The following is a 15448-nucleotide window of genomic DNA, read 5'->3' as shown; positions in this document are numbered from 1 at the left end:
TTGTTCTTTTTTTTTTGGTTTTTTTGTATGGAATTTTCAGTTCCTTGGTTTAAACGGAGTTTTACTATTTTTTTTTTTTTTGGTTTTATTTATTTTTTTTAGATTTTTGCAATTTTTTTGTGGTGATGTGTATAGTTTATTGTTGTTGTTTGTAAGCGTGTATTAGATTTTTTTTATGGATTTTTTTTTTGAAATTGTTTTTTATAGATTTTTTTTGTAGATTTTTTTATAGATTTTTTTTTTAGATTGTGTCTTCTTGTGTGTTCTTGTTGTTGTTGTTTTTTTAATGGATTTTTTTATTTAAAAAGTTTCGTTATTAATTTAATAATTAACAAATTGATTTTATGATAAAACCAATAACAATAACCACCTCTCTCATATAGCTACGAGACAATAATATGTGGTGCCGATAGTAGTACAGCTATTGTAGCTAATATTGTGAACATTGTGAATATGATAAGGCACAGTCTGTCAACGACCATAGCGGCAAATTTCCAATCATTGGCTATATCATTTTCCTCATCTTCTTTGCGAAGCTGTATGTATGTATGTGTAAGGTAGTGTAAGGTTTTAGTTCAAAGTCATTCAGTCAGTTAAAAAAAAAAATAATTTTTCAAAATTATAATATTAAAAAACAAAATTGTATATAAACATTTTTATATAGAAAATTTCAAAGTAAAGAGATGGGATAAGTTTGTATGTTAAACATCTTAGATAGGAGGCAATAAGGCGAGAGGGCTCACAAAATAAAATAAATATTTTTTTATTAATTTTAAAGTCGATCTACAAGTGTTCTTAAATAAATGCTTCACTCGAAGTATTTCAAAAATTGGATTAATGTTGAAGGATATGAGAGTTCCTTTTCTAAGGACATGTTGATTCTAGGAACCTATTTTATAGCCTTCCTTTTAGAAATGAATATTTGTGAGCACTCCTCTCGCCAATTTGTAGTGTCTCAAATTGTTCCCCTTTTTCACTTACCTGATCGGTGATGAAACGTATTTCCTTTAATATTAGACTTAATTCGTATTCCGTTTGTGTTTTAATGCATGTATGATGCGTTACCGCATCCGGCATTCGTGTGCTACCTATGGGACCAATACTGCCATCATCGCCTTGCCTAAAATCACAAATGTTGGGGGGGGCAAGGGAAAAATAATATGATAATTATTTCATAAATAGCAAACAAAGGCACGTTGTATTACAAATTCTCTAAATACCCATAAACAGTACGATAGAAAGCGGGATTGTGGGGCAATGTGCCACCCGGTGTCATAGGTCGTACATTACGGAAATCGTCATCTATATCCAAGACATTGGCCAATAAAGACTTTGAAGAGCTAGAGTAGGGAATGAAATGGTTTAGGGGATAAAAGTAAGAAAATCATGTTATTGAAAGTTTGTTAAAAACAGTTAGAATTGAAGAACAATTATAAATTAAAAAAAAAGAAATAAATAAAAAAAAATATGCATTCTTTTCTTAAGAAATAAGTAATTGTTAGCTTGTAGATCCTAATAAAAAATATTTAAAAAATATTATAACAATAAGGCTATACACATTATGCATACAAATTCAATATATTTTCTTATAAAAAAATACATTGTTATATAATAAATAAATATATAATAAAATAAATTTTTTATTTAATAAATAAATATATAATAAAATAAATTTTTTATATAACAGCTGAAGGCCACAGCAGCTGCCTAGGCTATTTTTGCCGAAGTTATTGATTTTGTATCTACTATAAAATAAAGTTTAGTTAAATAAATGAATAAAAACTGGTAAACGATTATTTTTAAATATTCATATATATTCTTACAGTTATATAAAGAACTATAAAAATTTTTACATAATATTTGAAATGTCTTCAAAAAAGAAAATATATTTCTTTTTTTATTAATCGATTTTATTGTAACATAAAATGTAATAAAAAATTATTTAAATATAATGATTGCAAAAATATTAAAAAAAAACATGAAAAATTATTTAAAAAAATTAAATGTTTTTTTTTTTTTTTAAATTTTATTTATGAAAAAAGTTATAAATTTGTATGATAAAAAATATTATTTCTACATTTAAAATTTGTTTTTGTTCTCCCCAAATGAATATTTTTTTTTTTTATATTACAAAATGTAAGTCATAAATATAAAAAATAAAGGAAATTAATTAAAGAAGAATAATCGTAAACAATTTATTTAGATTGTCATATAAAACTGTAGAAAGTAAAAATATTATTAATTTATTATTTAAAATATTTATTATCATACAAAAAAAAAAAAAAAATAAATAAAAAGTTATTTTTTTCACAAATAAAAAAAGCAAGTAAAATGGCATTTAGTTCACCCGGGCCCCACATTGGATACCCACCACCTCGGGTATATATGTAAACCACCTTTCGTCATAATACGGTGAAAAATGCATAATTGTTGTCCCCATAATAGCTATATCGAAATATGATCCGTTTTGGACCAAATTTGACACGGACATTGAGTGGTCTAATAAGAACAAGTCATTGTTCAATTTTGAAGAACAAAATATTGGTCTTTTTAGTAGCCATCTCCAAATAAAAACCAATCTGAATCATATAGTACACGGTTGTCAAAAAGCCTAACATAAGTCACTGCGTCAAATTTCGGCGAAATCGAATAATAAAGGCGCCTTTTATGGGCCCAAAACCTTAAATCGAGAGATCGTAATATATGACAGCTATAATCAAATCGGAACCGATCGGAGCCAAATTGAAGAAGGATGACAAAGGGCCTCACACAACACACTGTCCCAAAATTTCGCAAAATCGGACAATAAATGCGCCTTTTGTGGGCTCAAAACCTTAAATCGAGAGATCGGTCTATACGGCAGCTATATTTAAATCTAGACCGATCTGGTCCAAATTGAAGAAGGACGTCGAAAAGCCTAACACAACTCACTGTCCCAAATTTCGGCGAAATCGGAAATTAAGTGCGCCTTTTATGGGCCCAAAACCTTAAATCGAGAGATCGGTCTATATGGCAGCTATATCTATATCTGACCCGATATGGGCAAAATTGAAGAAGGATATCGCAAGGCCGAACCCAACTCCCTGTCCCTCCCCCTTACCCTGATTTTCAGAAACGCCATATCTCGAAGATGGGTGGTGCGATTTAAGCGAAATTTTTTGTGCTCGCACATAGTGCCCTAAAAATTTGGTATCCAAATTTCGGATGGGTACCTAGGGGGGCTGCCCCACCCTAAAACCTATCAAACATATATTTAGACCAATCACGACAATATGGGACTCAAATGAAAGGTATTTAGGATAAGAAAACGTATCTGATATCCAATTATCGGACCAAGTGCTAGGGGGACCACCCCAAGCCCCAAAACACCCCTAAATAGGACATATTTACCGACCTTGGCAATATGGGACTCAAATGAAAGGTATTTGCGAGTAGAATACGAATCTGATATCCAAATGTTGGACCACGTTTTTGGGGGTCCACCCCATCCCCAAAACACCCCCCAAACTGGACTTATTTACAGACTATGGGAATATGGGGCTTAAATAAAAGGTAGTTGAATGTAGAATACGAATCTGATATCCAAATATGGGACCAATTGTTTGGGGGGCCGGCTCTCACCCAAAACATTTCCCAAAGCGGACAAATTTACGACCATAGCAATATGGGGCTCAAATGAAAGGTCTTTGGGAGTAAAGCACGAATTCAGGAAAAGTGTCTATGGGGTCACCCCATAACACCACCCAAATAGTAAGTATTTTCTGACTATTGCAATATGAGGCTCAAATAAGAGGGTTTCTAAAGTGGAGCACCAATCCGATATATATTGGGTTGCCCAAAAAGTAATTGAGGATTTTTTAAAAGAAAGTAAATGCATTTTTAATAAAACTTAGAATGAACTTTAATCAAATATACTTTTTTACACTTTTTTTCTAAACAGCTGATAACTGACAGAAGAAAGAATGCAATTACAGAGTCACAAGCTGTGAAAAAATTTATCAACGCCGACTATATGAAAAATTCGCAATTACTTTTTGGGCAACCCAATATTTTCAAGGCCAACTCACTGAGTGGCTGCCCATCTACCAAAACACCTCCTAGGTCGGTCATGTTTGCTGACTATGGAAATATGGGGCTCAAATTAAAGGTAAGTGGGAGTAGACCACGTATCTAATATCAACATTAGGGGCCAACTGTCTAGCGGACGTCCCACCACCATAACAACTCCCAAATAGGACTTATTTGCTCACCAAGACAATTTGGGTCTTACAGAGAGTGTAACTAAATATTTATAGTTTTTAGGGCCAATACCCCAAACCGGATATATTTGCTGACTTTTGCAATAAGGAGTTTAAATGAGATTAGAAAACGAATTTGATACCCAATTTTGAGGCCAATGCCAATATGGGGTTCAAATAAATGATATATAGATATATGAGAGTTGAACACGTTGCTGATATATTTTCGGGGCTTAGTGTTTAGGGGAGCACCCCAATTTCCAAAACACCCCTAAATCTGACATATTTACCGACCATGTCAATGTGGAGCTTAAATGAAAGGTATTGGGGGTAGAGCAAGAATTGATACCCATTTTCGGGACCAATTTTCTGGGGGTCTACCCCGCAATTTTTTAATGACCATCGCAATATGGGGCTCAAATAAAGGTATTTTGGAGTAGAATATGAATTTGATATCCAAATTTGGAACCATGTATTTAGGGCATCACCCCTTCCCCAAAGGGTTAAAATTTTTCGACCGTGCCAATATGTGGGTCAAATGAAAGGTAGTTGAGATTAGAAAACGAATTTGATAACCTATTTTGGGGCCATGTGTTTGGGGAACGCCTCATCCTGTAAACTCCTCTTAAGCCAATGGCAATATGGGATAAAGTAAATGGTATTTTAGAGAAGAGCACGATGCTGATATTTTTTCAGGGCCAAGTATCTGGGGACCATCTCTCCCCCGAAAACACCACTAAATCAGACATCATGAGAATATCGGTCTGAAATGAAGTATTTTGAGAATGGAGTGCACCTTACACCCAAACTTAAATTCGTAGACCAATAAAGATCATATGGGGTTCAGATAAAGGCACTTATATTGTTAAATTGTTAGTCAAGTTAGCATGGTATTTCACTAAAAGGTCTTTAATTGTCGAAAATAAATATTCCAATGAAACTTTTGTTTCATATAAAGTAAAAAAAGGCGCAGCGGATCGGGCCCGGGTCAGATAGTAAAATATATAAAGAAATAAAAAAAAAATTAAATATATACGTTACACATAAACAAAAATTAGTTTAAAATTCTGTACAAAAAATACTCTAATTAAATTTTTTAAATATGATAGAAAAATTAAAAAAAAATATATAATTATTATTTTTATACAGCAAATATTTCTTTTTATTATATCGTACAATATTTAGCAATTTAATAGTTGAAATTAAGAGAAAATATGAATTAAAATAAATTTTTTTTTAGAAAATATATTGAATAATGCTTTTATTTTATGTTTTCTATACATATAGTTGGAGATAAAAACTTTAATTTTTTTAAAATTGAATTTTTTATAAATTTTTAATATTTTTTTTGTGTATATATATTAGATGCTTTATCCGAAAAACATATAAAACAGTAAAAAATACTTTCAACAAAAAATTTAAAAATTTTTTTAATTTTATTTCATATTATTTAATTGCGTTTAAAAAAATATAATTAACAATTAGTTCGATGTTTTGTTCAAACTAACTACTAACTAATAAATATGAAAATGTAATTTCTTCTAATTGTTTAGTCATTATTTCTAAAAAAGTTTTTTTTTCTTTTTTTTTTTTTTTTTTTGAAACTGAAAAAAATTTTTTTTTTTTCATTTGAACTAATAAATCATAAGATGTTGAAATCAATAATACACATTTACTACATCACAATATTGAAGTTCTTCCTACCGCTCTTTTAATTCCACATCGGATAAGATCTGATGCTTCCTCTCCGAGGATGTATCCGAACACGGTGTTGATGTGAAATCCATTATGATCGGTCTACCTGGTCGGTGCATGCGTAATATCCATGGTAACCAACATAGAAATACCACACGTATCTATGTTTTCCCGTTAGTTTTTAGGTTCGCAAAGGCATAATTTGACCATACGCAAGGGACGCCACCGTTGAACGTAAGGTGGCATATGGTTGGTTGTTTATATTTTGTTGAAGGGGGCAGAATTTTCAATTGTAATAATTTTTTTTTTGTATTAAAGAAACATCATTAGTAAACATCGTTATGTTCTAAAGAAGCATTAACAAAAGAGTTTATTAAGCATGATTCGTGGGATTTTTTTTATTTAGGTTTTTTGGCTTAGTTTTTTTGTGGATGAAGCATCAAAGATTTTTGTATGGTTTTGAGCAGAGAGTGAAGGGTTTATTTAAAATTGCTGTCGTTGAGGTGAAGGGCTTTCCTCTTGTGTGGTCAAGAGAAAAAAGGTTATGATAAGTTGTACTGTTTCATTATTTTGGGTAAGTTTTCTTAAGCTGTTTTTTTTAACAAAAGGATTTTAAGCGTTAGAAAAGTGGTTTGACATATTGTTATGGCTAACAGTTTGGTTATTAGTTTGGGTTTTTTTGCTAGGTTTTAAAAAATACATGTTTGGAGGTTAAAAAAGTAAGGGACATGCAAACATATATGGAAAATAACTGGGTAAGGATTTTTTTTTAATTTTGTGTTATATAAAAATGTTTGTGTTTTTCTTTGTGGTGAAAGCTGAAAAGAGTATAAAGGTGCTTGGATTTTTTTCTTATCTAGAATTAGGCTACAAATATTTTATTTTATTTTTTAAAAGATATATATTTAGATTTTCTTATATGAAAAAAATTCTAGTTATAATTATTGGGTAGATTTTAGACAAAAATTAAGCATTGTTATATGAGAAAGTTTTACTAGTTTATCATTAAAGTTGATGTGAAACCTTTAGCATTGTCGATTTTTCAATTTCTGTTGTTTCTCTTTCGAGACGAGCTCAACGATCGGAGATGCAAATGGAAAAGGAAAGCCAAAGATAGCAACACAAACCAACCACTATGGGACGCGTTTCGTCTTTGGTTAGGAGACTTTTCAACCATATTAGGTGTGATAGCTTCAAGGGCCGTGCGTTGGTATGTTGTATTTGAATCGTATTAATAGCGAAAACGCATCTATAATACAAATACCACATTAACCAAGCTCGACAAACCCTGCTTATTAGCTGTACTTTTCCCCATGCATGCATTTTTGTGAAATGACAAACATTCTGTCTGTGGAAAATTATACTTCTTCCGTACTACACATGATTTTATTCATCTGTTGGAAATTGTATTGTTGGCTTCGAACGCTACGACAACGGCAATGGCTCTCGCTGTTGCTCCGTGTGCCCAGGTGCGAATCTCTGCCGATTTTTTTTTTTCATTTTCCAAGTTTTTTTTTGCCGGTTAGGGCGAGATCATTAAATTTTACAATATCTGTTTCGATAGTCTATTTTTTCTAAAACTTCTACCAAAACTCACTGTGTCAAATTTCGTCGACATTGGACAATAAATGCGCCTTTTATGGGCCAAAAACCTTATAACGAAAGATCGGTCTATATGGCATCTATATTTAAATCTGAACCGATCTGGGCCAAATTTGAGAAAGATATCGAAGGGCCTAGCACAACTCACTGTCTCAACTTTCGACGACATCGGACAGTAAATGCGCCTTTTATGGGCCCAAAACCTTTAATCGAGAGTTCGGGCTATATGACAGCTATATTCAAATCTGGACTGATCTAAACCAAATTGGAGATAGATGTCGAAGGGCCTAACACAACACATTGTCCCAAATTTTGGCGACATCGGACAATAAATGCGCCTTTTATGGGGTCAAAACCTTAAATCGAGAGACCGGTCTATATGGCAGCTATATTCTAATCTGGACCGATCTGTGCCAAATTGAAGAGGGATGTCGAAGGGCCTAGCACAACTCGCTGTCTCAAATTTCAGCAAAATGGAATAATAAATGTGGCTTTTATGGGCCTAAGACCCTAACTCGGCGGATTGGTCTGTATGGCAGCTATATCCAAATCTTAACCGATATGTGCCATGTTGCAGAAGTATATCAAAAGGCTTATCCTAACTCACTGTCTCAAATTTCGACGACATCGGACAGTAAATGCGCCTTTTATGGGCCCTAAACCTTAAATCGAGAATCGGTCTATATGGCAGCTATATTCAAATCTAGACCGATCTGGGCCAAATAGAAGGAAGATGTCCAAGGGCCTAGCACAACTCACTGTCCCAAATTTCGTCGACATCGGGCAATAAATGCGCCTTTTATGGGCCCAAAACCTTAAATCGAGAAATTTAGATGTAGAGGGTAATTGAGAAGGTACATGGCATTGTAGCGGCGTTAATATCGAGTGCGAGGAAGAAAGTTCCGCGAGCAGCACTGAATGCAATACCTGATCTGAGACCTTTGCACTTGTTGTACGTGGAGGGTGTGGCATTGTGGACTTTCTTCTGACTGAGAGAGTCAGGGACTGGTCGCTCTTCGGATTTCGGGTAATTGTTTTTGCTGCGAAAGGCCGATGGCGTTGATGACTATGTGACATTGGCGAAGCGAGGGACTTTGTGCCGAAAGGATCTTTCTTCGATGACGACCTGGAGTTTACTTCCCGGAGAGGAAGCCTTGGACTGGGGGCGTCCTGAACTTCTCAGGTCCCTTGATTTACACGCTTGGGTATTAGTTGAATAGGGCACTGGAGGGGGGGTTTTTTATTGAATTTATAGGTATAAGAGAGGTACATAGACTTCTGGACTTGTGCAGTGTCTTTCATTATACATAACATACCTACGCAAACTAATAATAATACGAACAAGTAAGAGCGTGATAAGTTCGGCCGGGCCGAATCTTATATACCCTCCACCATGCAACGCATTTGTCGAGTTCTATGCGCGGTATCTCTTTTTAGGCAAACAAAGAATATTGAGTAAGAACTGTTATGATATTGGAGCTATATCAAGTTATAGTCCGATTCGGACCAGAAATGAATGCTGAACATTTCAGAAGCCATTGTGTAATATTTCAGTTCATTCGGATAAGAATTGCGCCTTTTAGGTGCTCAAGAAGCAAAATCGGGAGATCGGTTTATATGGGAGCTTTATCAAGCTATTTATCGGTTCAGACCATATTAGACACGTATGTTGTAGATCATGAGAGAGGTCGTTGTACAAAAATTTCTTCCAAATCGAATGAGAATTGTGCCCTCTAGTGGCTCAAGAAGTCAAGATCCCAGATCGGTTTATATGGCAGCTATAGCAGGAAATGTAGCGATTTGCACCATACTTAGCACAGTTATTAAAAGTCACAACGAAACACCTCATGCAAAATTTCAGCCAAATCGGATGGGAATTTCGAACTCTATTGGCTGAAGAAGTCAAAATCCAAGATGGGTTTATATGACAGCTATACCAGATTATGAATTGATTTGAATCATACTTAACACAGTTATTGGAAGTGATATCAAAACACTGCGTGCAAGATTTCAGTTAAATCAGATAAGAATTGCGCCCTCTAGAGGCTCAAGAAGTCAAGACCCAACATCGGTTTTTATGGCAGCTATATTAAAACATGGATCAGGTTGTGAACCGATTTGAACCATACTTGGCACAGTTGTTGGATATGATAACAAAACGCATCGCGCAAAATATCATTCCAGTCGGAAAAGAATTGCGCCCTCTAGAGGCTCAAGAAGTCAAGACCCAAGATCAAGTGCTATATCAGGTTATGGGTCGATTTGAACCATACATGGCACAGTTGTTGAATATCATAACAAAATACGTCATGCAAAATTTCATTCCAATCAGACGAGAATTGCGCCCTCTAGAGGCTCAAGAAGTCAAGACTTTAGATCGGTTTATATGGCAGCTATATCAAAAGATGGACCGATTTCGCCCATTTACTATCCCAACGGACTAATAGAAAGTATTTGTGCAAAATTTTAAGCGACTACCTTTACTCTTTCGAAAGTTAGCGTGCTTTCGACAGACAGACGGACGGATGGACGGACGGACGGACAGATGGACGGACAGACGGACGGATGGACGGACGGATGGACGGACGGTCATGGCTAGATCGACATAAAATGTCATGACGATCAAGAATATGTATACTTAGTGGGGTCTCAGACGCATTTTTCGAGTGGTTACAAACAGAATGACGAAATTAGTATATCCCCATCCTATGGTGGAGGGTATAAAAACGACAACACTTCGTAAAAGACTGAAACCAACAATTTATTGTAAACAGCTGTTTGTAATTTTTCTCCTCAATATAATAGGCATGTACATTTTAAACCTACAAAATCTGACAATGTTGCAATGTAGAACTTGGTACTGCTTATTTGAGAAAAATTCGTAGTCGTTGCGCAAATGTTTTTTTGTACTGAATTTTGACAGTTGTTCGGGCGAATACTCGAAGTCAGTACTAGGCTTAATTCACAAAACTTAAAGCTGATTTGAAATATATTTATTTGACATATTTCCATTGCAGAACTGTCAAATAAAGCTGTTTTAAAGCTTCACAAAGTTTTTTGTGTATAAGGCCGCTTATATGTATACTCAAATCATCCTTACTACATTTTAAATTCTGTCGACTCTTTTCAGAGACCCAGTACTTATTCCTACTTCCTCTTCCTTCTGCTCAGCTTTGCGACTGTGTTAAATGTCATTGACACACGAATTGCAATGGTATAATGGCATAATGACACACAACTGGCTGACCCTTGACTGGGCTGAAGTCTGATGCAGCAAAATAATTTTCAGTTTTCCTTTTCATGTCCATGTTAACAATGAACCGTTTGTCATTACTTTTTTTTTTGTTGTTTGTCCTAGAGTGGGTTTTTTTAAGTTTTCTTTCAATAAAAATAATATTTCTTTTTGTCATTTATTTTTCAGTTTTGCGGTTTAAGTAATGGATTTATAATTATTTCAGCTTTTTTGTAAACAACAAAGACGCACAATACTATGGAGAGCATGTGTGCAGTCATCTGTATTCATTCATTAAGTTTTATCACGGGACAGAGTAAGCTTGGTGTGGAGTTAAAATATCCTAAATTAAGATTTCTGATGAAAATTTAATATATTATAGTTGTAACCCATAAACGTTAGGAATAAGAATTGTCTAAGAGTAACTGTAGCTTTTGAATTAGGAAAATTCAAACTTCAAAAAAAAAAAAAAATGTTTTCTTAACATTTATGGGAGTGTGAGGTGCAGTAAAACTACCTGAGCCCGCTTTCATTGAATTTTTTAAAATCAGGTAGTCTTAAAGGCACCTCGATGGGCGAACATGTGAAGAACATAGACAATCAGGCGCCAAAGAGCTTCTTCGAACCATGGGAAATCTTTCAGGCTTTGCTGACTCCGGGGTATATTACTTTGAAATTTGGATTGGCCCGAGCTGAGGTGTTAGTGCAAATTTTCATTGCCCCACGATGTCCGGGAAAAAAAATTTCAAGCGGCTAGCTTCAGCGTTCGACCGCTATCGTGATTTCGATAGACGGACCGACATTACTAGTTCGACTCAGACTGTCGAGACGATGAAGAATATATATAAAGGGTGATTTTTTTGAGGTTAGGATTTTCATGCATTAGTATTTGACAGATCATGTGGGATTTCAGACATGGTGTCAAAGAGAAAGATGCTCAGTATGCTTTGACATTTCATCATGAATAGACTTACTAACGAGCAACGCTTGCAAATCATTGAATTTTATTACCAAAATCAGTGTTCGGTTCGAAATGTGTTCATTCACCGTAACGTTGCGTCCAACAGCATCTTTGAAAAAATACGGTCCAATGATTCCACCAGCGTACAAACCACACCAAACAGTGCATTTTTCGGGATGCATGGGCAGTTCTTGAACGGCTTCTGGTTGCTCTTCACTCCAAATGCGGCAATTTTTCTTATTTACATAGCCATTCAACCAGAAATGAGCCTCATCGCTGAACAAAATTTGTCAAAATTTGAACACATTTCGAACCGAACACTGATTTTGGTAATAAAATTCAATGATTTGCAAGCGTTGCTCGTTAGTAAGTCTATTCATGATGAAATGTCAAAGCATACTGAGCATCTTTCTCTTTGACACCATGTCTGAAATCCCACGTGATCTGTCAAATACTAATGCATGAAAATCCTAACCTCAAAAAAATCACCCTTTACTTTATGGAGTCCCAGATCGATATTTCGTGATGTTACAAGTGAAATGACTAGATTATGGTGGTGGGTATTCTCAAGACCTTTGAGGCCCTTTCTTCTTCCTTCCTCAGTACTTCTTCCTTCCTCAGTACTTCTTCCTTCCTCAGTACTTCTTCCTTCCGTTTTCCTCTTGTTACTTCCTCTCGCCTACCGTTCCTTTTTTCTTCCTTCCTTCCATCCGTCCTTCGTCCATCCGTCCTCCATCCATCCGTCCTCCGTCCATCCGTCCATCCGTCCATCCGTCCATCCGTCCTCCGTCCATCCGTCCTCCGTCCATCCGTCCATCCGTCCTCCGTCCTCCGTCCATCCGTCCTCCGTCCATCCGTCCTCCGTCCATCCGTCCATCCGTCCTCCGTCCTCCGTCCTCCGTCCTCCGTCCATCCGTCCATCCGTCCTCCGTCCTCCGTCCATCCGTCCTCCGTCCATCCGTCCTTCGTCCAACCGTCCTCCGTTCATCCGTCCATCCGTCCTTCGTCCATCCGTCCTCCGTCCATCCTTCCTTTGTCTATCCGTCCTCCATTCTTCATTCCTTTTTTGCTCCTTCCTTCATACTTCCTCCTTTTTTAAGTTCTCCTCCCTCACGTTTCTTCCTTCGATTTTCCTCCCCTCCAATTTTTTTCTTCTTCTTCGTTTTTTCTCATTTCATCCATCCATCGTTCGTCTGCTTTCAATCTTTTTTGCTTCTTTCCTATTGCTGTCTTTCCACCTTCCATCCTTCTTTGTTAATTCTTCCTCCCCAATTCTTCTTCCCTCCTTCCTTCTTTCGCCTTCCATCCACCGTTCAAGCTTTTTTTCTCCTTCGTTCTACGTTTTTACTTATTTTATCAGTTTGATCCTCCTTCTTTCCTTCTACCTTCCCACCTCATTTCATCCTCTTTCTTTGTGTGCTCTATGCTCCTTCCTTCCTTTATCAAACCATCTTTTTACCTTTCACCTTCCTTCCTCCAACCTACTTCCTTCCTCCTCCGTTCGTCCTTCTTTCCTCCTTTCTTTCTCAAACGTTCCTTCCTTCCTTCCTTCATCCATCCTTCCTTCCTTTATCCTTCGTTTCTTCCACCTTCCTCGCCTACTTTCCACCGCCCATATTCGCTTTTCCTCGCTACCATCCTCCACCCCTCTTTCTTCGTCTTTTCTTTCTCCTGCCTTCCAACTTCCTTTCTCCTCAGATGTTCCTTCCTTCATTATTCCTTTCATCATTCTTCTATCCTTTCTTCCTCCTAACTCCCCTTTCTGCAACCTTCCTGCCTACTTCTATCCTCTTCCCTCGTTTTTCCTTCCTTCCATCCACCGCCCTTCTTCTTCCTCCTTTTTTCTTTCGCCTTCCTTCCTTGTTCTTTCCACTTTTCTTCTCCTCCCGATCCCTCTATCTTCCTTTGTTTTTCCACCCTTCATCCTTCCATGATGAATCTTCCTTTCTCTTTTCCTGCCTTCAACATTCCTTTCTCTTTTAATGCCTTCCACATTCTGCTTCTCTTCTTCTACTTTCCTTCCACCCTCCCTCCTCCTTCACTCGATCTTCCTTCGTTCCTTCTTATTCCCTCCTTCTTTCTTCTTTCTCCCATCATCTAAGATTTCTTTTCCTTCGCTCTACGTTTTTATTTATTTTTTTTGTTTGCTCCTTTTTCTTTCCTTCTACCCTCCCACTTCCCTTTTTCCTCCTTTCTTCCTTGCTTTCTCAACCATCCTTTTTCCATTCAACTTTTTCCTCCTATTTTTATCTTTCCTTTCTCCATACTTCCTCTTTCCATTTTTCCTCCTTCCACGTCTACTTTCCACCGTCCTCCTTTGCTTTTCCTTCCTTCCAATATTCATTATTCTTCCTCCAGACTTTTACCTTCCTTTCTCCTGCCTTCCATCTTCATCCTTCCATACTCCGTCCTGCATCCTTTCTCCCTTCTACGTTTTTCCTTTCATCCTTTCATATCTCCATCCTGCATCCTTCCTTCCTTTTTTCTTGTCTTCCACTTCCTTTTCTTTTTTGATCTTGCTTTCCTTCCACCCTCCCTCGCTTTGCAGTCATTTTTTCTCTTCTTCCTTCTTTCCTTCTCCTTTCATTAACAGTCCAAATTTGTTTCCTTCTTCGTTATACGTATTTATTTATTTTATTTGTTTCCTACTCCTTCTTTCCATCTACCATTCTACCTTCCTCTTTCTTTTCTTGCTCTTCCTTCCTTCCTTTCTCCATCCATTCTTTTTCCTTCCACCTCCTTCCTTCCTCCTTCCTTCGTCCCTTCCTTCGTCCCTTCCTTCGTCCCTTCCTTCGTCCCTTCCTTCGTCCCTTCCTTCGTCCCTTCCTTCGTCCCTTCCTTCGTCCCTTCCTTCGTCCCTTCCTTCGTCCCTTCCTTCGTCCCTTCCTTCGTCCCTTCCTTCGTCCCTTCCTTCGTCCCTTCCTTCGTCCCTTCCTTCGTCCCTTCCTTCGTCCCTTCCTTCGTCCCTTCCTTCGTCCCTTCCTTCGTCCCTTCCTTCGTCCCTTCCTTCGTCCCTTCCTTCGTCCCTTCCTTCGTCCCTTCCTTCGTCCCTTCCTTCGTCCCTTCCTTCGTCCCTTCCTTCGTCCCTTCCTTCGTCCCTTCCTTCGTCCCTTCCTTCGTCCCTTCCTTCGTCCCTTCCTTCGTCCCTTCCTTCGTCCCTTCCTTCGTCCCTTCCTTCGTCCCTTCCTTCGTCCCTTCCTTCGTCCCTTCCTTCGTCCCTTCCTTCGTCCCTTCCTTCGTCCCTTCCTTCGTCCCTTCCTTCGTCCCTTCCTTCGTCCCTTCCTTCGTCCCTTCCTTCGTCCCTTCCGTCGTCCCTTCCTTCGTCCCTTCCTTCGTCCCTTCCTTCGTCCCTTCCTTCGTCCCTTCCTTCGTCCCTTCCTTCGTCCCTTTCTTCGTCCCTTCCTTCGTCCCTTCCTTCGTCCCTTCCTTCGTCCCTTCCTTCGTCCCTTCCTTCGTCCCTTCCTTCGTCCCTTCCTTCGTCCCTTCCTTCGTCCCTTCCTTCGTCCCTTCCTTCGTCCCTTCCTTCGTCCCTTCCTTCGTCCCTTCCTTCGTCCCTTCCTTCGTCCCTTCCTTCGTCCCTTCCTTCGTCCCTTCCTTCGTCCCTTCCTTCGTCCCTTCCTTCGTCCCTTCCTTCGTCCCTTCCTTCGTCCCTTCCTTCGTCCCTTCCTTCATCCCTTCCTTCGTGCCTTCCTTCGTCCCTTCCTTCGTCCCTTCCTTCGT

At 37.6% G+C, this 15448-nt stretch overlaps 1 protein-coding gene across 3 annotated transcripts in view; it reads right to left on the bottom strand.

Moving 5' to 3' along the window:
• Nucleotides 1-219: 219 nt before the first annotated feature.
• LOC106080484 (neuronal acetylcholine receptor subunit alpha-7) overlaps nucleotides 220-15448 on the bottom strand; it is a 189987-nt gene continuing 174758 nt past the window's right edge. For 2 of the 3 annotated variants that reach the window (XM_013241858.2, XM_059364697.1), the window contains 4 exons: nucleotides 5943-6094; nucleotides 1206-1340; nucleotides 982-1120; nucleotides 220-536 (listed from right to left, as the gene is read on the bottom strand). In XM_013241858.2, the coding sequence (XP_013097312.2) occupies nucleotides 384-536; nucleotides 982-1120; nucleotides 1206-1340; nucleotides 5943-6094 (579 nt within the window). In that variant the 3' untranslated portion in view covers nucleotides 220-383. The remainder of the gene's footprint in view (nucleotides 537-981; nucleotides 1121-1205; nucleotides 1341-5942; nucleotides 6095-15448) is intronic. The other variant, XM_013241859.2, reaches the window with a different exon arrangement.

This window comes from Stomoxys calcitrans, chromosome 3 (assembly GCF_963082655.1).
Source record: "Stomoxys calcitrans chromosome 3, idStoCalc2.1, whole genome shotgun sequence".
Classification (NCBI taxonomy): Eukaryota; Metazoa; Arthropoda; class Insecta; order Diptera; family Muscidae; genus Stomoxys; species Stomoxys calcitrans.
The sequence above is the reverse complement of the archived record's forward strand: the minus strand, read 5'-3'. Positions and strand labels throughout refer to the sequence as shown.